This window comes from Falco peregrinus, unplaced genomic scaffold, assembly GCF_023634155.1.
Source record: "Falco peregrinus isolate bFalPer1 unplaced genomic scaffold, bFalPer1.pri scaffold_58, whole genome shotgun sequence".
Taxonomy (NCBI): Eukaryota; Metazoa; Chordata; class Aves; order Falconiformes; family Falconidae; genus Falco; species Falco peregrinus.
In genome coordinates this window covers 756,514-783,212 of record NW_026599622.1, presented here as the reverse complement: position 1 = coordinate 783,212, position 26,699 = coordinate 756,514, and the positions used below count along the sequence as shown (strand labels likewise).

General features: G+C 44.3%; 1 protein-coding gene across 1 annotated transcript; it reads right to left on the bottom strand.

Moving 5' to 3' along the window:
* Positions 1-642: 642 nt before the first annotated feature.
* On the bottom strand, positions 643-26,699 carry LOC129783606 (ankyrin repeat domain-containing protein 26-like). Its single transcript, XM_055793540.1, is given in 18 exon segments — positions 643-2,179; positions 2,182-2,262; positions 3,765-3,810; positions 10,440-10,671; positions 11,430-11,665; positions 12,345-12,461; positions 12,463-12,627; positions 15,568-15,711; positions 16,127-16,237; positions 17,311-17,445; positions 17,867-18,022; positions 19,333-19,554; positions 19,556-19,695; positions 19,698-20,286; positions 21,439-21,585; positions 22,048-22,231; positions 24,412-24,625; positions 26,573-26,699. Coding segments are annotated over 18 exon segments (3,111 nt in total). The 3' UTR covers positions 643-2,114.

Genomic DNA, 26,699 nt, shown 5'->3' with positions numbered 1-26,699 from the left:
GAATTGCCTGGCCTTCTCTGTACCGCCCTCACGCCTCACCATAACTGCCATCAATGCCGGTTATGGCAGATGCCAACACCGAATTTCTGTTCTGCTGCTCCACCAGCCAAGAGCTCTCCCCTCTCACTAAGAGCTGGCAGCAGAGAGCGGTGAAGAAACTTGAGCACAGGCCACGTCTGAGTTTATCACAGTGACTGACAACACAACGTGAATGTCAAGATGTTCTGTCCCTGCTTCCTCTGTGGAGAGACACTAGAAAGCAGCAAAAGCTGAACTTCTCTTTGACCACTCTGGTGCAGGCTGGAGAAGTTTCTTTACACCTTTTTCCTTTGCAGGGGATCAAAACCTGTGCGATTTCCCAGCGTTCCACGGCCACCAGAAGCTCACCTGCTACCTTCTGCCCAAACCACAAGGAGGACTGCTCTAAAATACAGGGAAAGTCTGGGAACTGATCACGAGTACCCCAACACCAGCCTGTGGCCTTAACACAGTTGTGGAAAAGGACATACACACATGCTGGCCTTTTGCCTGGCCTCCAGGACAGGCTGAAGGTGCAGCGGCGAACAGAGCTGAAAGGAGCAGAGCGCTCTGGAGAGCTGTACGGTTAGGGAAAGGGGTAGAAAGCGATGTCAAGAAGGGGAACGATAAAACAAAGACATATATTAGATGACAAAGTTTATTAAATTTCAAGCTGAAACAGAATACCTGGAATTAAATACAGTATATTAACTTCACAAATATGTATTCATATAAAGAGGAACAGCGTCACAGCAACATTCATTGCTTTCCTCACTGCCTGTTAACTCAGGTCCTTGAATTAGTGGGTAAAACCCCCAGATTTTTCCAGTCTTAATTGATCTCGGGACAACCATTCTTCCTTTCCCAGAACTGGGACTTTGTTCTGTCATCTTCTGATCACTACTGACTTCTGTGCACAGGAAATGACAACACAGATCTTCAGTAACAGGTAACTCCCTGAAATAAGTAAACCTGCTTCTTTTATTGACACAAATGTCCCAGAACACTGGCTACCATCTGGGCTACCGCCACCGTATCGTCAGCTGCTAGCAGCAACAAAAAGATTGGCTGCCCTATCATACAAGGTTTGGAAAGTACTGAGGAGACTGGAAGTTAATACTTTAACATTCATTTTTCCCGCACATGAAGTGTTTCAGGTACAGCGCAGCTGCCGATGTAGTAACTGGGAACGTCTACAGCTGCAGCGGCCTTTAACACAAACCCCAAGATGAATACCGTGAGGGGCCACGGGCACAAACGGAAACACAGAGGGCTGGGGCTGAACGTCAGGAAATGCCTCTTTCCGATCAGGGTGACTGGGCACTGGCACAGGCTGCCCATGGAGGCTCCATCCTGGGAGATACTCAAAAGCCAGCATGGTCCTGGGCAACCAGCTCTGGGCGGCCTTCCCTGAGCAGGGGAGCTAGAACGGATGACCTCCAGAGGTCCCTTCCAACCTCACCCGTTCCGTGGTCCTGTGATCCAAAACAAACATACCAAACCCACCACATAGCTCTCTCTGCACTGCTACACACTCACAGTAATGTTAAACCTAAGGCGCATAAGGTGACAGCAACGTGAAGTGCCCCGTCCTCCAGCATGACCACTGGTAAAGATTTCACTTTATCGGCAGAAGCAGTCACGGCATCTGGACTGAAGCAGCAGGCTCAAATCACATCAAATGATGTCCTAAGCATTAAAGTAACACTGGAAACATTAAAAACACATAGGGTGAAAGGATTAAGCAGAACAAAGGGAATGCTTTTGTTAAAACACAGAACATCAGTGGAGAAAAAATAATGCTTCTACGTTAACAAGAAACATTTTGACAATTCTGTCACGCTCAAGAATCAAGGTGAGTCATTCTGCTAGTCCGACAAAAATAGGTGTGCTTCTCGTGGCGAGTGCAAAATAAAACACCTATGCATCAATAAACCAACAGGCAAGTGCAATGTGCTTGACATCCATTTAATAGACCTAGAATTCACATTCGGACTGCAATAAACACATTTTCCCCATCTGAACTGTGGGATGAGAAACTATAGACGCACTATGTAAACAAAATGATTTCCAGAGCTTTTTTCCCAGCATTTTGTTCAAATCAGGTAATTTTTGGTTAAAACATCGCGGTGCTCCTGTACTGCCCTGCAAAGGGGATCCTGTCAACGTGGATACTTTCTGAAGATCCGTCAGAAGATACCATGGGAGAAGCTCCAGCAGATCCAGCTTCAAGTTCAGCAGTGGCTAGGGAGAAGAGAAACAACATTCCGGTGTTGCTTTTACCCTAGACAGGGCCAAATCAGTCACTATGAAAACATCATGGATAACTGGAGAGACTACAGTCCAGAAAGAGATTTAAAAACTTCCAAGGGGACATAACAATCAAAGGGCTAGGCACAAAGGAAGAAACAATCTTTTTCCACATTTGCCTACCAGCCAACAGTATTTCTAAAGCCAGTGACAGAAATTCTATAGGCTACACACTGAACATCTTCAGGGAACCCACAAATGACTCCTGCTTGCACCAGTGCTAAACTGAGCCCCCCTGCAGACCTCACGAACCTCCAGTATCTGTTTTCCTTGAATGTTCAAAGCAGTGATTTATTGGAACTCTGCTCCTAAAAACCAGCTTCTGCCTTCTCTGTGACAAACTTAAAAAGAATCCGCCGGTGAAAACGCAAACACCTTTGCAATGCAGTCAGGCCAGGACAAGTCTCCTAGCCTGGCACTTTCTTTGAGGGGCGTCTTTGTAACTCACCCTGGCAAAACCCTCTTTCCTCCACAAAAACACATACTCAAGGAAAGCAAGCCCACCTTTCCTGCTCTTCTCCAGCCACATTTTTCAGACAAGGTCCTGAAACCAAACGCACTCTATGACACCTAGCAGATGCACAGTCAGGTTCAAAATGCACACGGATGAAATGCAACGGCTTTGTGTCCATTCGGACACATGGAACGAGCTGTGAAGCTACAGCTGAACACTCTCTGTATTACCAAAAGCATGCAGGAACAGAAGGAAATTCTCGCAGGGGCTTCCTGCTTTGAAATAGCACCAGTCACTGCAAAGCAAAGCAGTGACTCTGGAGGAACGACTACCCTGAAACAGGTGGAATTCCTCTTTCGACACCTGGCCTCATATTATAGAGCATGTTTCATGCTATGTGTTAAAAGCATTCAACTCATCTGATGTTTGCCTAAGTGCTACTAAATGATCTTTTCCCAAAGAAAGGGTATCTTTCATCACTGATTATATTTTTCTTGCTTATTCAAAAAAGACTGCAACATATAAGCTACAAATACAAGCAATGGACAAGAAACAGCAAAAATCCAGACCCAACAGCAGAGAATGGGCGCGGTATGATGTAGTGCGGAATGCAACCGACGCACATGGAAGAAGCAGTGATGGCTGAAGTCTATAAACGTCTTCTCTCAGGGCTTCTTTTACGTTTGATGTTTGTGCTCAAGGATTCACTCTAGAAAAACGTGACTTCAGCTTAAGCCAAGTGCACCCGTGTAGAGGAAGCGGGTTAGTTTTCTCTGCACTTGTCTTTTTCAGGCAACTGCATAACATTCTACACAATCTTTTGGTAAGCAGGAAATTTTCACATTCAAGTCTAAACTGGAAAGCTAGCAGAAAAACCTCCCTGTGCTTAGCACAGGAACTTGACAGCTTTCAAGCCATTACATTCAGGAGTTAGGAACACTCCTCTTTTTCCTTAAAAATGCCCCTAACAGTGACACATTACCTTGTTTAAGTTCTTTAGCGATTCTTTCATCTAGTTCCTGCCGTACCTAGAATTATACAGAAAATATAGTTAATACTTTAACAGTCACATTTTTCTAATATTAAACTTCTAAAACATTCTTAAAATCCACACATAATGAGAGAAAACCTAAAAATATAATTCCAAGTAGACACACCTTGGTTTGGGGTTTGATTTTTCTTGAAGAGAAACTTTTGGTCAGTCGGGCTGCAGCTGCCTCATTGCTCAGCAACGTTAACAAAACAATTTGTAACTCGCCAGCTGGATTATTACTGGGCATTTAACAAAATACACAGGAAGAAAGCAAGAAAGCCTAGCGCAGTTATAGCAGTGAAGGTACGGCTGAAGTTTATCATCAAACACACAAACAGGATGCCAGCTACACGCCGAGATATGTACAAATGCCACCCACAGGGACAAATCAGCCAGTTGAGGCTGGCTTCTGCAACTTCACAGAGAGAAGAGCTGCACCAGCAGCTGCTGCAGGATTGACATACACCATTTGTATAGAAAAAAGCGTGTGCCAATATTCTTCTTTTCTCCACCTTAAGATGGGAAATTGAAAGAGCTCCTACAGATGACGCCAAAACTTCTTTATTGTTATTGCAAATACCACGACACACATTTATAAAAATATAAAAGCACACACAATTTTTTCTTGCAAACTGTGTACTAAGAAAAACAACCGCAGCTACAGCTTCTACGCAGCGAGTGCTGTGGGGTTTATTATGTAGCTGGAATCAGCCTGGATCACTGCAAAGGAGCACTTACGCCTCTTCTCCCCTAGAAAGTGGGTATTGTTACCAATTAAGTTATTCTCACTTATGATTCTGCCTTCAGAAGCCTTCACAAGAAGGAATCACATCTCCTAATTTAAGAGTCACAGTCCAAGCGCTATATGCTGTTGTTTACGTTTGATGGTACTTGCTACTCCTACATTTTTCCCATCAAATTTGTGACACACAGAAGTGAATTTCCAAACACGTATCATACAGCTTCCAGGGCTACGACGGCCATGAAGATGCTGCAGGGCTTGGACCTTGTGAGCTATATGCAGAGGCTGAGAGCTGCAACTGTTTCTTTGCTGGAGAACAGGAAAGCTCAGGGGGACCTTATCTATGCGTCTAAGTACCTGGTGGGGGGAGTACAGAAGATGGAGCCAGACTCTTCTCAGCGGTGCCAAGCAAAAGAACAAGAGGAATAGGCACAAATCCAGATAGAGGAAATTTTAACACAAGGATTTTTATAATTATTATTTTTTAAAAAATTGTAAGCATGGACAGCCACTGGAACAAGTTGCTCAGAAAAGGTTGTGGAGGGTCCATCCTTGGAGATGTACAACACCTGGCTGGACAGAACAGTGAGAAACCTGCTACGGCTGACCCTGCTTTGAGCAGGGGTGAGGTCGGACTAGATCATCTCTAGAGGCCCCTTTCCACCCTCACTCCTTCTGTGACTCTCTTGATTTTAGTACTGAATTCCTGGGGGAAGGAGCATTTATTTCATGAAATGAGCAGACCCACCTAGCAGCATAACAACAACAACAAGAACGGAAACACTGCACAGGGTACTCGACAGGACAGAGAGAGCAAGAGCCTCAGGAAGGAAACCACTCTGCTTACCCTCACAAGAGCAGCAGTAACAGGCAGTAACTGCAAGGGTCAGAGGAGCGGGGCTGTAAACCAGCGAAGCGGAGGGAAGGGCTCTCTCTCCAGGAACACAGGGAAAGCTGGGACCAAATTCACCGGATCCTGCAGGAGAAGCACCCCTCCGTGATACTTCATTGAAATACTCTGTGCCAACAGAGCTGCATGAACAATGGAAAAGGACCCCCCAAATCTCTAATTGTTTTCAAGCAGGTACAAGCAGAAGCAAAATTCCGGGGAGAAAGGACCCCCTAACTCCTGAGACGAGACACAGGTAACAGAGAAAAGCCGGAAAACTAATGCCTAGACCAAAATACGGCCCAAACCCAGGACCAAGCCCAAGCAAAGTCGTAGTACTTAGTGGTGTTAGAAGAAACCACTTTCCCTGGTTTCCTGAGTCTTCACAATGACTAGAAGGTCCACAGGACCCTCCGCAACATGTACAAATCAATCAAGAGAAGAAAAAGGTCTTGTTTTCCTCTTATTCATTCCATCAACGTCTTTGTGATTCTCATCCATGTCTGAGGGAAGAGAAATAGGTGGAAATAAAGCCAACACACTGATTTCTGAAAAGGGAATGAATGAAGAGCCAGGCAAAATACACCTCCGAGGACCTTAACTTGCCTCCACTTTTCTCCTTCCCCCCAAACCCCTGGGAAAGGCATCACAGCTGAGTGTCCCAAACCTCCTGAGCAGGTACTTCTCACCTCACTGCACACCTCTTCAGGCGGTAACACACCAGGTGTTCATTTGCAGCAGGCACCTTCTCAACAGTTCTTTTTCAGAAAGTGGTGTTGACTTACTACTTATCCACACAGGCTGCTTTAGCACAGAGTAAGCTGGATCCTGTAAGACTCCGTGAAATGATGCTCCGAGTCTGGAGTACCAGTACTGTTCTGAAGTTGAGTTCCTAGACACAACTGCTGCGACCACCAAGAACTTTTTGTATATCAGAAGTGGCAAGGAGGGTAAACCAGCCTACTCCTAGAGCTCAAAGTTCCATTATAACAGATTAAATCCATAGACTATCATCTCACAGACGGTTAACTACCACCGAAGCCCTTGCACTACACCTCACAGACGGTTAACTACCACCGAAGCCCTTGCACTACACCTCACAGACGGTTAACTACCACCGAAGCCCTTGCACTACACCTCACAGACGGTTAACTACCACCGAAGCCCTTGCACTACAAATACATAAAGCAGAGAAGTCCCCTGCAGCAGTCATTCTTTCACTTGGACAAACTAAAGTTCAAAATATGCGCAGTGTTAGGAAAATGTGAATACATCAGTAAGTTTTAAATCAAAACCTAACAGCATAAACAGACAACACTTCCAGTATAAAATACCATCCCAACATTAAACAATGCTGGCTGCAAACCTTGCCATGTATCTGGCTGCAGAGAAGAGAGAGGGACAGATTTTTGATGAAGGAGCTGAAGAAGGAAGAAAAATGGCCTTATGTTCACAGGTCTTCAGTGAGAAACAAGAACGTGGCCTACATGTAAATGAAGCAAGTAAAAAAGCTAACAACAAAGACTGCTACAAGAGTGCAGAAAGCCAAATCAGAAATGGAACAGAAATTGAAAGATGAAGAGGAAGCAGACATTTCCCTTCCCACATTAAACTGGTTTCATTTACCCACTGATTCACCCTGGTTGCAGAGTTCACTGTTCTTGTCTGTCAAGACACGCACGTTCATTTTCACCAGCCTTTGGCACAGCTGTTAGGATTTAAGCTTGACATTTGTTAAACCTAACAGCAGGACTCCAGTCCCAAAACCTCCTTGCAGCACTTGCAGGAGACATTCCTTGCCTTAGTCTACGGACTAAGGGAGCAGGTCTGAAATGCTGAATTGCTAGTTGCTACAGTCACTGTCTAATGACATGCACAGAATTTGTCAAGTACTTGTAATTTATTCCACATTACTGAAGCTCTAATACAAATAAAAACCACCAAAAACCCCCAAAGACATTTGCATGGGATTGGGATTCTACTGGTTAATAAGCTTGTGCCAATATGAACTTTTTTCTATTTTTAAAGATCCTTTTGCACTTCAAGGTTATTCATTTCTGTAGCGTATATATTTGATAAAGGGGAAGGGGCTATACTGGAATGGAACACATTTCTTTATGCTCTTTTAAGAATAACACGCTCATTTTTTACTGAACATGTGATACTACCATCTTCAACATGTACGGCTCTAAGTGTAATCACTGATAGTCATGCCTCATGTTTAGGAAAGCGGTGCAATCTTTCAAGCCTTTAAACACCAAATTCCTTAGTTAAGTCTAAAGAAGAAACTGTGTCCACTTGCTAGTGGAGCACTCCTTCCTCTTGTCAGCATCATTTACCAGTTTTTTCCAACAGCTGCAGGACCAATGATTACCATCATTTTGAATAAGAGCAGTGTGAACTATTTTCACCTCTTTGCCCCTGAAGCTATTTCAAAGCTTGTGCACAAACGAAATTTACACAAACATCTTCCTCTTCAGAATGGCTGGCATGTTCCCTACTTCCAATAGCCTTTCTCACCTTGAGGAAGCTACTACAAGGAACACCAAATCTGCAGAGAGCTTTGACTAAAAAAAGTAGTGCAAAAGGACTGCCTGAGGCACACTGCAATTTCAGCTTCTTAACTCCCTGTCATTTAGAGCTTCAGTGGCAGAAGCATTTGCCATCTCCAGCCAAGGCAGCACTGCGCATCCTGAATTTAAAGGCAAGGCAAATTCTGTAGAAGGGAACCAGGTTAGTGGCAAAACAAAGCTGAGGCATAACTGAAGTAAACAGTGAAGTGAAGAAAAGGCTTAGAGTCAGAGAAATTCTTCTGCTTTGAAAGAGTCTGGTGAACAGACAGAATACCAGGCAGCACAACCAGCAAAGCATTTCAAAATAGACTAACACTATAATCTCTGATTTCTTCCCTCATGCTCCAACTTGCCTCCTGAATGGCACGGGACCCCTGTGGAAATGACAGCACAGACTGTGCATCTGGTGATTTTGCATTTGGAAACTGATTGAGATTTGCCACCCATTATTGTATGCAGAGGGATACATGCAGTTTTTCCCTTTTGTTACTTCCTGACTTCAAAGTCTTATGTTGCAATTCAATCCTCTTTTCTCAGATGCATGTTATGCACATGACATACTGCACCCGACTGAGAACAATTAAGCCCGCAGTTCTAAGCGAAATACTCACCTAGTCCTCTAGCAACTACTGCACCTCTGAGAACTCAGTTCCTTTCTTCTGAAGGACTCCAGAGAAGATCAGGTTTTAAGACTTCCCTGAATACACTGAACGTCAGGTGACTCGAGGCTACAAGCAGTGACACTACAATTAGTCTCAGTCGTTCCCTAACTGTTGATTACAGGAAGAAATACCATAAAAAGATGTGCAGCTGGATTTAGTAACAGGGAGGTTATTTTTTTTTCCTGTTTCTTCTTCAAAAAAAGAAACCACAACTGTTAAACCCTTTTCTTTTAAACTAGGACAGCTTTTTTCCTAGAAGTGGGATGGTTTCCTCCTTTGCCTTTTTCTTCTTGTAACATCTCGCTCCCGTCTCTCTCTCTTTTTTCCCTGCCCTCACTTGCTCCCTGTCCCTCTTGTTCCCTTGTCCTGGCTTTCTTCTTACTTCAGTTTTGCAGTGGATCCCTGAATTTCGCCTCCTTTCTGCTGCTTGCGTGCAGAATAATCCCTGCAGGTGGTACAGTACTAATTGCCTCCCACGTTCTTTAGGTAGTGTTATGTCCACCCCTCTGACACAAAAACCACATTCACAACGATACAGAAAAGTTCATCTCTTAACTGCTGCTGCTACGCACTACCTACACACTGCTTTGTCTATTTTTGTTTTGTTGTTTGGTTTGGTTTTTTTCTTTTTCTTAAACCAGGTGCAGTATGTAGACACGTTATTTTAAATGGATTCTTTCCAATGTAGGTGGGACCACTGAACCAGGGTAAGGCTTAAAGGTGACCAAACGCTTCTCACATCCATTCAACAACAGAATGTGCGAGGGACAGACACTGACTGAACAGGCAAGCTTGCCCATGCCTCAGTCCTATGCTAGGTGGGAAACCGATTACAACTACTGACATCTGTTTCCAAGTCTCATGATATCACGTTTACCATTCTGTGAGGGATGTGCTATCATGCTGACTGCTAATTACAGGGCATATTTTGACCAGAGGTATTGCAGAGGTTGCAGCTTTTTACCAAATTAGAAAGCTCTGTAGACTTCCTGAGGAGCAGTTACATATAACACCACATAGCAGGACCCACAAAATCAAATGCCTCCGAGGCACAGCATTCGTCCCGCACTCAAGTGAGAAGTAACGTGCCCTGTTCATACCATCCTAGTTTTGAAGCATCCCTTTGTTGGTATTGTACTAAAACCAGTTCCGGTGAAGAAACTGCTAGCATGAACATCAGTGAAGGGGGAAAAGGTGTCTCAAACAAAGAAGTCTGATGGGATTTTGCACTCATCATAAAGATAGCTGTTTTAAAAAAGGTCATCCACAGAATGGCTTGGGTTGGAAGGGACCTTAAAGATCATCCAGTTCCAGCCCCCCTGCCATGGGCAGGGACACCTTCCGCTAGACCGGGTTGCTCCAAGCCCCACCCAGCCTGGCCTTGAGCACTGCCAGGGATGGGGCATCCGCATTAAATTTTACTGAAGAGCTTATTTGGGAGCTTCCTATGCCACAGTATTCTTCACCACAGTTTCTCTTGCAAAAGAGAACTTGCAAAAAAAACCTGTTACGCAGTTCATCATTTAGAACTCAGTATTTTTTGGTCTTTGAGCGCTTCTGGAAATTTTATAACCCTAATGACCAGAAGTCTTCATTTCTACCACCTAGTTGTATACTGGTTTGATGAGCAATTTGGTTTAGCATATTAGAGCATATGGTTTGGAACTAGAAATGGATTCTAACTTTAGACTGAAAAGCACAACCTTGCTTACAGATACTCTTCAACACTAGTTGAGAACAGTATTTAAAAACGCTTACCTTAGCCACATAGGCTTCAACTCTGTTTCTTGATGGTAACGTATTCACGGTCGGGGTTAGGAAGCTTCCTCCTAGATTTAGACTTCTATTCAGTGCCGGATTGTTGCTAATATGTCCCAGTTCAGTTGAATACAGAACTGGAGCACTGACAGCGCTGCTTGCAATTAAAGGTTTGCTTCCATGGCACTCCTGAAGGAGCTTAGCGTTGGCTTCTGCTCATCTCTCATTAGCTCTGAAACATTCAGAAGCATACAAAGAATTATCTTTGGTAATAACACTTCCGCAAAGTTACCCTCCAGGTCTTTGACTATTATCTGACTTCTGAAAGTGGAAGGGATTAAGAGAGTTCAAAAAAAATGTCCATAATTTGATCTGAGGTTTTTTGAAGAGCCTATTTCTAGGTAGCCACACTACCTGCAGGAAGCAGCAAGAGTTAACCAATTCTTTGGACTTCTCAGCATTAAGGCCTCAAAGCAGTCTGTGCACACCGTGTGTTTACATAGCTCTTCCTGAAAGGTACATCACCGGCGTAAGAACTCTGGGCTTCCCTTCCTTTCCCAAAGCAAGCTGAAACCTATGACATGCGGCTAAAATGGAAGCCAAAAGATTTTTGTTGTTCTTCTTCATAGCACCAAATGCCGTTCTCTGAAGGGCCTATCCTTATTCAAGCAGTAAAGGACATGACATTCTCTTTTCTGCCGTACTTAGAATAAGAAGCGGAGATTAGAGACTGGCAAAAAGGCTGCCTGTTAAAACAAACTCAACTTCAAAAATATCCTATTAATGCCCATGATCGGTGGTGTTACTGCTGGAACACTGAAGAGAAACGAAGATAGTTCCAATGAACAGGGGGGAGCCTTAAGGTACTTTCACCACAAATATGCTCTCTTATGCATAATGCTGACCAGATGTAGAAAAGGTATTTAACGAAGAAAACTGCTTGAGGAAAAAGTAGTATCTTATTATCACGCCAAAAATGCATGGACTTACCCTTCCAGTTTATTTCCTAGGCACCTTCCATTTTTAACTTCCTCCAGATACAGGTCTTTGTACTTTTCCGCTTCTGCCTGTACAGATTCTTTTTGAAAAATACTGTCTCGTTGGGTATTTTTTATCCTGTCCAATTCACGTTCGAGGTCTCCAATTCTGTGTTCTAGCTGGCTTGTCAGCAAAGCATGACGACTGGCTCTGATTTGTTCTAATCTGTCCTGGGAGGCTGCCTGCATCTGAAGTAGATACACACTTTCAACCACCGCAAAGAAAAAGAGAACTCCCCTCGCCAGTCAATTGCACGTACCCAGTTTCAAGGGCCCAGCTCTATTCAGCGAGGCAACTGTGCCTCCTCACTGCCATCAGCGACCAGGGCAGAACCCTGGAACTACCACACTAAATGATTCTTTTCATTCAGAAAGAACCCCCATCTTAGCACTATTCTTCATCAAAGCTACTGATGGAAGAACACAATCTCTGTAGGACAGGGCATAGCATTCCTCAAAGAAATTATGGAGATGCCGCACCCCCAGCCCCCACCCTGCAGCTTTGGTGACTTCTTTTCTGAGCGCTGCCCCTTGTGCAATGACTAAGGAAGATGTGTATGCCTGGCTGTGACAACTCTAAGTTGCAATACCCATTCAAGGATAAACAATGAGAACAAGACCAGTGGACAGTGATACCCCTCCAAGAACTGCAAAATGAAATTCTACCTTGGCAAGTTTTTGATTCAGGGCCTGCAGGCACACTGCACGCACATGAAAGCATCTTGCCCAACCATATTCCCTTCTCCCACTGCCCTTCAGGAAAAACAGAAGTACAGCGTAATACATGGAATCAGGCACCACCCCCCGCCCCTAAAAATGACAACCAAAACAGAAGTCTATAACAGACACACATAAGAAATGAACTTACCTGCAAAATCAGATTGACTTCTTGCCGTTTTTGTCTTATTTCTTGTTCAGCTCACTCTTCCACCTCTCTTTTGGATTGTTCTATTTGGCTGCGATCCACCATGTTAGTCTCCATATGGGTGTTTGAGATTAGCCACCTCTTCTTTCAGCTGGCTTTTGCTCTTCTCCAGTTTTTCATGGTTCCCACGCATGGTGGACAACTCCTCTCGCAAATCATGATTTTGTGCTTCTAGCTGCATGCCTTTTTTAGGCTCTATCTCCAGCTGCTGGGAAAGTTCATCAACCTGTAGACAGGAAAGGGGAAAAAACCAGGGAACTCAGAGGGATCTAAAATTAGTCAAATCTGTGAAAATTGGTAAAGGAGTTGGCCATCAAGACTATTTATCACAAAAGTGAAACCAGGCTCTTCTTTTAAAACAAGAACAGCTTTCACATAATTTCTGACAGCATTCCTCAGGTTCCCATCCTTCCTCAGTTCTGCAGTGGGTCACGGACCGAGAGGTACCAAACCAGCGGCATGACACCCGCAGGGCTATGCTGAAAAGCACCAGGGCTATTCTTCTGCGAGGTGTTCATACGATCATAGGAAATCAAACACACCCATACCCAGTTACATCACAGCCACATTCTGGTTTCATCAGAAAAAGAACCATGTGTCACGCTTCAGAGGAACTGTCACATGCTGTCACACGGTCAAAGCTTTGTCACAGAACTGACAAGGCAAGAAACGGGTACCCTTCTCTTCCATTCCGCTAAACGATCTGGAAGTAGCGGTTCAGAACACCGCTTTTGCAGCAGTGGTGGCAGAAGACAGTCTCTTTAGGTCAAAGCTGCAGTTTGTTTTCAAAAGATTTCCAGGAAATATCAGACTTCCCATAGGTCCCAATGGTCAACTACAGCTCTATCCCCTTCTTTCCCCCTCCAGAAACATCCATCGTCTATACCTATTAACCATAAAACATGATATCCCATCATCTTTTATTTTTAAAAAAGTGGGGGAAACCAGCAGAGTCAACACTTGAAAGTCTCTAAAATACGTAGAAACTTTACACTTATTTAAAATTGCCCAAACGTAATTCCATTCCCTGTCATTCAAAATAACTCTTCCAACAGGAACACAAATATGCTGCTAACCTGTGAACTAAAAATGAGCCACTGTCAAGGCAGTTGACTCGTTCTACAATAATATCTTCTAAAAAGGAGCATAACTTTGAAACACAGCTATCTCAGTAATGAGCGGAGAAGCAGCTAAAGGTCACATGCTACCGAACGGCCAGAGCAATGCAGGAGCGGGCTGGAAACTAGGACCACGCGTGGCAATCGGTTAGCTGAGGGGAATGTGCTCGAGCTTGTCTAGACAACAATTAACATGATGAGGCATGTTTGCAGAGCACAGGGGAGTGGGAGACGGATGGCGCCAAGGAAAGGTAACAGCTTGCTGTTAATTGATGGCAGTTAACCACCAATCAGTGATTGCCTAGTATGCAAGGCTTAGCTTCAAGAACCAATTAGTTTGAAACGCGCAGCTTCTGAAAGTGTATAAAAACGTGTGCTTCTGTACAATAAATTGACATTTGCTTGCATCAAGCTGCGTCCCGTCTCTTCATTCGCCGCAGAGCAACCTCAAAACCATTTGTGGGTCTCTAAGACCAGGAAAGACGGACTGATGTACAGTCACTTTCCTTAGCTGATCCTCAGTGTATTAGCAGCGTTCTATTATTGTAGACGTGATCCCTAGAAGGAAAAGCTATAATAAATAATAATTTTAAAAAGACAGAAAAAAGACTTTTGTTGAAAACACAGCCAAGTAAATTCAGGTTGCAAAACCCGAATTCTATGAGTTTTGGGAAATGGCTATGAGCAGCAGCCATTTCAAGAGCACCTCTGTAATCAGTCTGACCATTTAATGGGGGAATGGAGAGCAAAATGCATTTTTTAATTGGGTGTATTTGTTTTCTTCCAAACATTAGAAGAAAGGCAGGAATTTATTTACAAGGTGGCAATACAGAGTAAACACAATCCATCTCTGTGCTCTTTCCAGGAGGAAGTATTTCTTCTCTAGTCCTTTTTCAAGTGCACGCATGCTCAGCCACAAAAACTTGGGTTTTTTACAGGTCATTCCCCAGCCAAGACCAGGAGACCCTACAGTTCCTGTGCAATGTCAAATGTTTCAGAATGGTATTAAACCCCCCCGTGATTACCCAGTTTTAGTTGGTAGGGACTTCGGTAGCTGCCTGGGCTGAAATTCAGTTTCAGGCTTGGAAGATAAGGGAGTGCTGATGGGTCCTGTGGATATAGTGTTAAGGGCACAACAGGAATTGTTTGTTTATTATTAGACAGAAAGGATGCGAAATTAAAAACTAGAATCTATCACCCAGAGCAACCTCAGAAGCACTTCTGGGAACTCTACTTCTGGGCCTCCATGACAAGGGAAAGACGGACTGAGTCAGCTACTAGTAAGCAACAAGTTACAGGTTTTTTTCCGCACCACCTCACACTGCATTGTGCCCTGGGAAGCAAAGACACCATTCCGAAAAGCAAACCCCCACCTGCCTCCTGCTCAACTCGTGCCCGAGACAGGCTTCAGGGGGTGACCTTGGGCAAGGCCAACCGCACAGAGCTGTTCCGAGTGATGGTGGCGTTACTCCCCTCTCTTCCGAGAGGGAATGCATCCGTCAGAGCCCGACGATGCTGCCACGGCCTCAAGCTGCAGCCAGGCCTGTGCTGGGCCTTCACTGCTCTCAGCCCTGACCCTCACCCATGGACGTGACGGCCCAGTAGGACTGCAGACCTGCCCATCCCTATGGACCGGCCTGGTGATCTGCACTCTTGGCGCACTCTGCTTACTGTCCCCAGAACTGTCCCCAGAACTCTTCTGCTCTTCTTGGTGAGGGCCTGTGGGGCTGATCCCTGGCCTGTGTGGTCACAGACCCTGCCAGCCTTGCTGTGGCTCTTGCTTTGCCCTTCCTCTGCAGGACAGCCTACCCCTGATGTGCCCTCGCAGATACTGCTGTGTACGTAACACTTCCGTCTTTACCCCTAAGAGCTACATCAGTATTACAGTCGCCTACTACTGTGACCATAGAAGGAACATCAAAAAACAGCCAAATAATTTCAGAAATACAGCCAAGAAAAAAAGTCAACAATATGAAAAGAAGTATAAAGAAAGAACAAAGGTTTCACAAGAAAAAACACCACAATAACCCAAACAAAGCAAAGCTCACCTTTGTTCTTAATCTGCCAATTTCATTGACCACTTCAGAATACCTGTTCTTCACTTCTCCCTGCAAATTAAGCTGGGACAGTCCCCCTCTCTCCTCATACACCCTTAGTTCCTTCGTAGCTCTGCTCAGCAGCCTCTTCAACCTGCACAGCAAACTAGTCATGAAAACAATGAAGCAAAGGAACAAAACTGGACTTTTTCACATACTCTCATGTAAACAGCACAGACACAGCTTGCTTCATCTTTAACGTGCTTGACACACCAGGAATTACCAGGAAAAACCAGTATTCCTGCGCCACATACACTTGGAGAGTCCAGATTTCACCTGAAAAGAGGAATGAAAGACTCCCTTTTTCCCAGGAGAACTGCAGGGCAACCTGCACCTGCAGTTGTTTTGGCAGCTAGTGAAAACTAGGGGCTGGTGTACAGAAGTACCTTGCAAGAACTAACACGAGGCCGGCATCTGCTCACAGTTAGGTACACCTATTTTTACACTAAAGTTTAATAAAACATGACTTCTACGCAGGGATACCTCTTCACCACGCTAAAAAGCCGTCCCTCTTACAGTCTTTCTGCAGATCGAGGTTTCTTTTCATTTCTTGGGCCAGACGTAGTTCAGCTGGGCGTTTCAACTCTACCAGCTTCTTCACTTCCTTTCTTTCACTCTCGCACTTTCAAAAGAGAAAAGAAAGATTTATCACACACACAGAGCACAGGAAAAATACCTACGTACAGTCTGTGCATCTAGCGCTCTCCACAGAGAAGCTGCCGGACGCCTCTATCCGTTAGCCACGTTCCACAGAATGCCACGGGACGGAATTCCTGAGGATATTCCATCCCTTCAGGTTTCACATCAAACAGACCAATACGTAACTACAGAAACAGATGCCCTCGCTGAAGCAAAGGCCATCCTCTTCTAGACATAACAGGTGGAAAAGATGCTGGAGAACACTTTTGGCAGTGCCTCTGCTCATAGTAGGGATTACGTAGGTATGCACTTCATGGGAGAACATGGATCCATCCAAAGCTTTCATGGGATCTTCCAGCAACCAGCAGGCAGGGGCTTGTGGAGGAATCTGATCTTTTGGAGTTCTTCAACATTTTATTCCCCTCGGCCATTACCTCCACCTCTTCTGTGTGGGCATTTACTTAGCCACATGCTGGTTTTCCTCCTCTTGGTGTTTTCTCAGCCACACCAGAGGAGAGCTGGCAGCTGTTTTGACTTTGTACTTCCATTTTCCCTCTACAGAAAAGGAGAAAAGGGGAAGGCTGTCCCTTGGCAACTGGCAGGCGCTGCTTGTTTCCCAAGCACGCGTTCATTTACCCAGCATTCCTTCAGTATGTTTTTCGGCAAGGCTTTTAAGCTCCCGCTACGCTGAAAACATACAGCAGCTCCTCCACACACGCACTGGAAACATCAAGCATTTTAAACCTGCCCAGAAACCAAGGGGTCAGAAGATGACCACACAAAATCCAAGGAAGAATTGGGAACTGTGGCCTTGCTCGATGTGCTCAACTGATAGCAAACCACACTGGGAACTCTTCCCAACAGAGCCACTCCAGAACTTACACAAGGATACCCATCTAGCTTTTATTTGCTTCCTCCATGACCCCCAAACGATAAGGTACTCGCAGCCTGAATGGCAGGGATAACAGAAAACAATGATACGTAAGAACCTGACCAGAAGGTGCATGTGGTTCTCCTGGGTATTGGCTCGGTGCCTGGAGAATTTTCTGGGCTCACCTGTTGCAACAGTTCAGCCTTCTCCTCGTCCAGCTGAGCAACGCGCTCTTCAAGGTGGGATCTTGACTTCAAGTGCTCCTCCCACGTGCTGTGCAAGTCCTTGGATGTCAGAGCCAGCATGTTCTGCTTCTGCGTCTGTGAAAGCAACAGTGGCAGAAGAAAAAGTAAGGTGGCCGGAAAAGACAAGAGCGCAGGAGAATGCAGTAACTTACACAGAAACAGGCCTAAGCTCTCCTCCACCCATCCAAGACCTATGGCCAAGGTTGGTGTGGAGTGTAAAACACACCTTAGGAACCATAACCAAGAACAGCAGCTGGAGCTGGTGGGAAGAAGGAATACTCTAGAAGCGACAGGATGAGGTTACAACTTTGGGGGATAAGATGACATGCACACACACACAGAATCACCCTACAGCTTTCCTGCAAAGCTCCTCTGGTTCCCTCTATACTTCAGTTTTCCTAAGAACACTGCAAAAGGTGGTGCAAAAGGACAACATTCGCTCCTGCTTTCAACAGCTACACTCAGATTTATTCATATAGTTACAGACATTAACTACCTTAGTTTTCACCGTTTTTTCCAACTCCTTTTGCAAGCGCAGCTTGTCTCTCTCCAGGTCACTGTGGTAGCGCGTAGTAACTTCAAGTGAAGCTTCTGGCATAGATTGCTTTTTAAGTGCATCAGCAAGCTCCTGCTGCAGTTGTCCAAACATGCCCTAACGAAACAGTTAAATTAGCATGAAGAAAGTTCTAAGAACACGAAATACGCCTTTAACTTATTTTGTTATACGGTTAGACCTGTCTAGATTGAACCCAAAAGTATGAAATTTTGCCTGCCACCAGCAGGCATCTGCACAGATGATGACCTCTCGTCATCTTTCTCAGCTGAGCACCTTTGACTATCAGCAGCTGTTCATGAGGATTCCTGTTTCCTAACACATAAAAAAGGCTCAGGTATTGTTCTTCCTTGAACAATACACAGGAACACACTGCAATCGGGTATTTTTTTCTAACAAAACCCAAAGAAATCTGTTGTGATCTAAGAGCCACAGTTTGACTGCAAATATTACTCTGGTGACTGAAGGCAGGACTTTGTGTTAGATTGTTCTTTCTTCTGTTTCTTCACTATACAAATACAATTAAATGAATACAAATATCTGAAAGCTCCTTTGAGATACACTTTAAGGGTATGTTGAATCACATCCTCTTGTAGTCTTCTTACTCAGCTCGTTTTAGAAATACTGATAGATTAGGTTTACAAAAATCTGGATAGCTCATATATATATATAGCTATATACATATACACACACACACTCTCTCACATGATCTTCAAAAGGAACCCATTATTTTGGTAGTAAGAATACAAAGCAAGTCACAGTTTACAATGATTGACAGTACTGCTGGAGTGTGGCTACACATCATAGAAGAGAAAGCTTAAGGTCACCGTCTGACATGAACTTTGAGGAACAGGCAGGCCCCTCAGAACCCTCAAAACACATACAGAAATCAACAGCTGGACATTACTAATACTCTTCAATCTTGACAGCAGCTTACAGAGAACCTCTTTTTTCCCCTCTATAGAAGCTTCATATAAATCTGTCCCCAACCACTTCACTTCTCTGCATCTTCATTTCTCAGCCCTCGTGTATTGGATGGTTCCTCCTTTTATACCACTCTCATTCATGTCATCAGTGCAATACTTACATCAAAACCATCAAATACTTTAGACTATTCTATAGGGCATAACATGGACTAAGGAAAATAGATGGAAAAAAGTTCTAGAGAAGAATCACCTTTCTTGATCAAAGCTTAGACTTGGATACCTTTTTTCTGTTCTCTGCTTAGATCTGAGGACTAATATCCCCGTTGCCAAAACTTTCCGCAATTCCGAGGGAAACATAACAAACCAGAACAAATGAGTATTCTTTGGTCCCATGCATGTAACTTACACCGGATACATTGGAGGAACAAACTAATTTCAAGAACGGACAAACTTTAAATTGTTCTTTCTACGCATATACTTTACCTGTCTTTCTACTACGTCAGTCTCGTATTTAAAGACTTGTTCCCTTAAATCAGTACGCTTGGCATTTAAATCCTTGTTTCGCTCTTCTATTAGATAAACTTGCTTTTCTGTATCAGCTCTAAGTTTGTTGAAAATGTCTTTAAAACGCTCCTGCCCATAATCCGCTATTTTTTCTTTCATGATCCTCTTGTTCTGCATCTCTTCCCATTGCTGATGGAGTAAAAAGGTTTTCACTCTGGAGCTGGGCCAATCGCTCCTGCAGGGACTCCTGTTTTATTACAAGTTTGCTTACTGGATCTTTCTCAAGTTGTCGAGCCTGATCACATTCCTTTGCCCGACACTGGCCTTGACTTAATTCTTTTTTGTCATTTCTAAAAGCAAAGCTTTTTCTCCGAGCATTTGCTTCAACTGGTGAAGCTCATTTTCTAGCCTATTAGCTTTGCTTTTAGCTTTACACAGCTGCAGAGACAAGCTCTTGTTGGTTTCTTGCACGTCAGAGAGGTCACGATGGAGCTCGACTTGCAAGCAAAGGCATTCATCACGTTCTCTGGGAAATCTTCGTTCAGCATTGCTTTCTGATGACAAATGAAGTTCAAGTTCTTGAACTGCAGCGTTCAGGGAGGAACGCAATGACTCAATTTCTGTCTCTAGTCTGTCTTTGCTTTTGTTTGTCTGCTCAAGTTTGGAAGTCAGCACTGCAGATTCTCTCTTTACTAAGTCCAGCTCCGCGTTGAACTGAAAAAACATTTGTCTTAATGCTTCCTTGTGCAGTTTAAGTTCCTTTTTGAGAGCTTCATTTTTTTCTTTCAAGGTCTCATTTTCCTTTAAATATTTTCCTTGTTCCTCCTGGTGCCTAAGTCTTACTTGAGTGAGTTCTAGCCTTAGCATAGCAATCTCATCTTGTAGTAACTGATTCTTGTACAACAGATCCTGTTCTCTATCAGTGCGGGATTCCTGAATGACAGGGAAAATGAATAAAGAGCCAATTGGGAAATGAATCTACAAAAAACCTGCAGCAATAAACTGCATTTTAACATTTCTAGTACCGAAGCATGACTTCAAAGATGAAGTTTCAGGCAATAAGCTACTCTGTGAACCCATGCACATGTACAACGTACGTACCCAACGGAAGTGCAACATAGCCTTAAAACCTAAATGAACATCCCAAATATACAGTTACGGTTTTTTCCCCCCTTAAACCAGCAACCAAAGCTTTTAAAATGACAGCGCTTTCTTGTATGTGCATGCCTTTATAATACTGCCTTTAAGGTTGAATTAGTTGTGCTACAGATCTGGTAAAAACAAGGCCAGAAAGGGTATTTTCCTTCTCAAATGTCTTCTGAACACTTATCCTTTTGTATTACTGGAAGTTAGCTATAAGACTCAATCACCCCCGGAATGCAATAGTCCTGTATATTTCCTCTTTATTGTATGTATAACTTTTTCCCACTTAAACACATTCACCCTACATTTATTGGGCAGCACAGCCAAGAACAAAAAGGCTTCAAGGCACTGCACATTCTTTAGGAAATTCAGTAAACTCTTTTCAAGATCTTTTTTAATACAGTGTTTATGATTGCTTTTTCTCCTCCAGTTACTCTAACTCTTACAGAGAGTTGAATTCATTGCTGAGAGTCGATCATAAAATTTTAGTTATGTGGAGGTGGCAAAGAAAGGCATACTTGAAGTAAGTTCAATAAGGGAATAACTAATTAAAAAATAAAAGCAATGGAAACACAAACACTGTCAAACAACTTTCTTCCTGGTCAACCTTGCCATAGGTAGCTAGGTGTTTCACTGCTAGAAAGCCTAAAAAGCGATGACAAAATGTCTATGAAATGGAAAATAACAGATAGGTTAAGAAACGGTGTAAATAGTGTCTTCTATTAGCTTCCGACTTGCACAAGTAATTCAGGTACATACAGGAGTGATGCTGCTTTCCAGAACTTTTAGACATAAGAGAAAACAAGAAAGGTATTTACCCAGATAAGTTACACTGGTAAACAGTAAATAAACATCAAGAAACAGAAAAAGTTATGTAAGATTTATTATGACTTTAAAACAAACATGGTGAAATGTAATTTATTAGAAAAAAAATCTGCTTACCTCTGATTTTTTTCCTATAGATCTTCTTGTCTCTTCTTCTAGTTCCTTTTGTCTCCCAAGGTGGTTGTTCAAAATTCCTTCTTGAAGGGCTCTGGCCCTCTTTTCCTGAGAGCGCTGTCTCTGTGTTTCATCACGTTCCTCTTCAACCTACAGTAATACAATAAAACTGCTTGCATCTTAAGAAAAAACAGAGCTAGCAATACATCTTCCCATTCTCCCTTGCATACTTGAAAACATTTTTGATTCCCCACCGTTATGATAATCCACCTATAAATAAATAAATTTAAATTTTCTTATGAAAATTTAAGAAGGCGAAATACAGGATGTTTTGTAGTAATTCAAAAAAAGGTCAGGCTTTGCCTGAAATACAAATGAAACCTAAATTTTGAAAAAGGAAAAAAGGAATAATAAACTGCAAAGCAAAAAAAAAAAAAAAAAAAAACGAACAGCCCAATTGTGAACCAACTGTACTCTACTGTCCTCAAAATTTGACAACTGTTATCCAACGCCTCTTCCGTGAACAAAGCGCCTCCTTCTCTAGGCATACTGGAATACAATTGAAAAGAAGCAGAAAATAAGACAAAGAGTTTAATTCATTATTTAATAGACCTGTTTCAAGAGCTTTCTCAGTGTTCTTAACTCCATTTCTAAATTCCTAGACTGTAACTCAAGTTTCTGTTTCTCCTCCATCTCTTTACAACATTGATCTTCTTTCCTTCGGAGGTCTTCTCTCCTTTTCTCACACAGCACTTCTACTCTGAGCCTCTTTTCTTCTTCTTGTTTCAAAGAAGATCTGGGATTTAACGGAGTATTTGAGAAATAAAAGCACTGATATAAAAGTAGATATTCCACATGATGAACTTGCAGAGACAACTCAAACCATAAAAAATGTTAAACGTTTTCAGAGTTCGTATTTTTACTGTACTTTTCAACTTTTTAAAGAATTCTAACTTCATGCCATTGTGCATGGTATCAGTTGTACAAGATACAGAAAAAAAAACTTTGAGTGATTTATCAGTTATTTGTAAGTTTGTATAGGGAAACTCACACCAGTGTGCACACTTCTATAATAAAATTTAAAAAATCCATCTTCATATTACAGCCATTTTGCTGAAAAAGGCGTTTGTTGTCTCATCAGATCAAAGCATCGTAAACTTTTACTATGGTTAGTATACATTTTCTTAGTATACTGAGCAGTGCCTACACATTACGGATTCAGTGACCAGAAGCAATACTGGTGAATCAGCACGCCACTTACCTATGGCAGACCCAACAATTTTTCAGCAAGCCTTCTGTAAGTCTAAAACAACTGCTGACCACAGGCAGGACAAGCAGCTTCCGTTTACTCCAGAAGGATGTCAGTGTTCAAAACCAGATTCAGAAATGCATGGGGTTTAAGCTGAATACGATTAAAAACAGTTTTAAACCCCAGTCGGATCTACCTCTGGGAGAAACTACAGCAATTTCATTTTGAAGCTGACTTACAAGGAAAGCCTTATGGAAGGTCAGCTTCTTTACCAACTGAAACAATCAGCAATAAGCACTGACATGGTAAAAAACGGTCCATGGTGTGCCCACGGTACCCAAACAAGCAAGCAGCTTTGTGTTTGATCATTATTTTGACTATTTTTTCCCATATACTCGCAACAGTCAACAAGAAAAAAAAAAAAAAAAATCAAGTGTCAGCGTAAGGGAAGAACTGCCAATTGAAAGCCTGCTTTAGAAATTCTGCAAAACAAGAATCAACCACCACTAAAATTACTTGAAAGACTGACAGAAACATTTGTATTTGAATGGCGTATATTGCAAGGAAAAAGCTTTACAGGTAATTTCTAGGGTAATTTCGCAAAAAGTGTAACTTTTAAAGTATAAATTTAACGCTGCTTGGAGAATTCACTTAGAATGAAAATACTACTTCTTTATACTTGACAGATGCTTGAGGATTTTGAACACCTGCTGAAGTCAAACCCAGGCCAAGCTGGGACCGGCCTCGTCTTCCTCGTACTCCCCTCCCCCGCGCTGGGAGGCCCAACTCCCCCAGGCCCAGCTCCCGCAGCCTCCCCTCACAGGGCTGGTGCTCCTGCCCCCGGGCCAGCCCGGCATCTCCCTGCCGACCTCACACGGGCTGGGCAAGATCTCCTGGGCTGGGCGGCCAAAAACCGGACCCCGGGCTCCAGACACAGCTCAGCAAGCCCTGAGGAGGGGTGGGCACTCCCTGCCCCCAGTGCCCTGGCACTGCTGCCCCCCAGACAGCCCAGGCCGCTGCGGGCCGCCCCAGCTGCCAGCTCACAGTGGCTCCTGCTGAGCTCGCTCTCTGCCTGGGCCGCCTGGCCCTGCTGGGCCAGCTCCCCAGCCACGCCATCCCACCGGGGATCACCACGAGGAGATCTCCCCTCCCAGGCCAGGGCTCTGCAGTTGTCCTTGCTCAACTGCCTACGGTGCCTGCTGGCCACCCCTGTCGGACGTGATGTCAACAGCGATGAGAAACCTCACGCCTCCGGGTCTAGCTCAGGAGCGTGGGGAAAGGGGCAATCCCAAACTTGACCTTTCCAACAAACAAACAGGTAAGCAAACAAATGCTCTAAGCTCTGCTTTGACTTGCACTGGGTGGAGTTACCAGAAATCCTAGTATTATAGGCCAACTGAAGCTGCGAGGACAAAATGAAAAAAAAACCCACACCCAACCACCTCGCAAATCTCTCTTATAAATCTGATTTCCCCGTACACACTCTCTTGCTCTTTTCTTGCTAGAAAACAAAGTTAGAACAACATCCAGAAGACTGTACATGGAGCTGGTATCCGGACGTTTTTCCCCTCTCACATTATGTACTTCATAGCATAACTGGCCCACGGGATTCAAAAAACCCAAACCCAAAAGACTGGGAACTTCTCATCCTGTTGCCTGCACCATCAGTGTCTTTCGGAACAAAACCACTGACAAGATAATACATTATCAGACCACAATTTACATACCTAAGGCTTTGGATACCCCTTTTCCATTCCGCTTCTTGGTGAGCCGACACGGATTTCAAATCTTGAGTCTTCTCCGCTCTGAACTGTGACTCCTCCCTTTCATCTTCCAATTTCCTTACTTCTCTTGAGAGCGCTTTATACCGATTTTTCTGACGTTCTATTCTCTGTTCATATTCAAGAAGTATGTTTTGCATTTTCAACAAAGTAGCAGAACCTGTTTTGAGACAGAAAAGACACAAAGCTGCACAAATACTGCCCAATGTATAAGCTGTTCAATGCTTTGCTGTATTAGGTGCAGGTGGCAGGTTAGTGGGAAGGTCCCTGTGAGAAGAAGCCAGGGGTCGCCCCGTGCTGGACATGGACGGTTTCGATGGACCCACCGCAGGGCACAGCTGAGCCTCTCAGCCGTGCTGGCAGCTCCTCAGGAAAAACAAATGTAGGAAAGGGCGAAACCACCACACGGGCAGAGAAGGGGAAAAGCATGTGAAAACCAGCCCTGCAAACGAACACCCAGGTCAGCGAAGGAGGAGGGAGAGGTGCTGCTCCAGGTGCCAGAGCAGAGATTCCCCTGCAGCCCCGGAGAGAACCATGCTGGAGCAGATACCCACAGCGCAGTGCTGCGGAGGACCCCGCGCCAGAGCAGGCGGATCCTTCCCGAAGGACCTGCGACCCATGGAGGGCCCAGGCTGGAGGAGATTTTCCCCAAAGGACTGCAGCCTGGGGGAGGACTCACACTGGAGCAGGGAAAAGGGACGAGGAAGGAGCAGCAGAGAAACTGCTACGTCCCGACTGCCGACCGCAGCCTCCCCGCGCTGCCTGGGGAGGTGGCAGGGAAGGAGCGCAGCAGAGCTTGAGCAGGGGGGGGTGCCGACGTGTCCTTCTCAGGTTTGGGGTCTTTGTTTCTCACTATCCAAATGTATTTTAATCGGTGGAGTCTGTTTTGCCAGTGACAGTCACTGGGAAGTGACAGCCCTGCCTTCACACTGACCCACCAGCTTTTTCGCCCCGTTTTGTCAAGGAGGGGCAGTGGCAGCACTGGGGGGGGAGTTTGGCCTTCGGCCAAGGTTAACACTTGCCTAATGAAATTTTAGCATAGTTTAAGAGCCCTAGTAAGTGATGCTTATGTTTATATAATGCCTTGTGCATATACGCAAGCATCTTATGACAGTTGAAATTTGTTACATATATGTACTTACTATTTTTAAGCAAAGCCATTATTTTGCTGTACTCTTTGTCATTAGCTGTTGAGGGGGGTGCTGGTTGTGGCTGGGATAGTGTTAATTTTCTTCGCAGTCGCTGGTACGGGGCCATGTTTTACAGTTGTGCCGCAAACAGGGTTGGTAGCACGGGGATGTGTTCCTTATGGCCCAGCAGCGCCCACACAGAGCCAAGGCCTTTCCTGCTCCTCACCCCACCCCACCAGCGAGCAGGCTGGGGGTACGCAAGGAGCCGGGCCGGGACACGGCTGGGACAGCTGACCCCAGCTGACCCAAGGGATGTGCCATGCCACGCGGCATCATGCTCAGCATATAAAGCTGGGGGAGGACGAAGGAAGGGAGGGACATCCAGAGTGACGGCACTTTGTCTTCCCAAGTATTTGTTATGCGTGACGGGGCCCTGCTGTCCTGGAGATGGCTGAACACCCGCCTGCCCATGGGACGTGCTGGATGAATTCCTTGCTTTGCTTTGCGTGCATGCGTGGCTTTTGCTATTAAACTGTTTTCATGCCGACCCATGAGTTTTCTCACTTTTCCCTTTCCGATGCTCTCCCCCACCCCACTGGGGTGGAACAAGTGAGTGGCTGTGTGGTGCTTAGGTGTTTAGGTGTGGCTGGGCTTAAACCACATCAAGGGGATATAAAGAAGAAAAAGCTCTTGCTGACTTTTGATGACCGCATTAGAAGGAGCTGAACTGTACTTTGCAAGAAACTGCTTCTCCAGCTCTGACTAGACAGAGAACCAATGATAACGTAAGGCACATCGGCTGGTAATGCAGGCAACATCTCAGGTTAGGTGTCAGTTTCACAGCTTTTGAGGGGGATCTCTAGTCACACAGAGATACTATATCAAAATATGAAATTAAAATACTTAGGAGTGCCTACAAAGAAATCATGTTTTAAGGGGAACTTGTAACAGCTGAAGACAGAGACTTGAAAACATACCCGTATGAACCACGCTAAGCTCTTCCAACAGCAGCATAGTCTCCTTGTAGGCTGAAGCTTCTAACCGGACATCCTCTGAAGTTGGGTCAGATGAGTGACTTAAACCAGGGCCATCAGTTACTTCCAT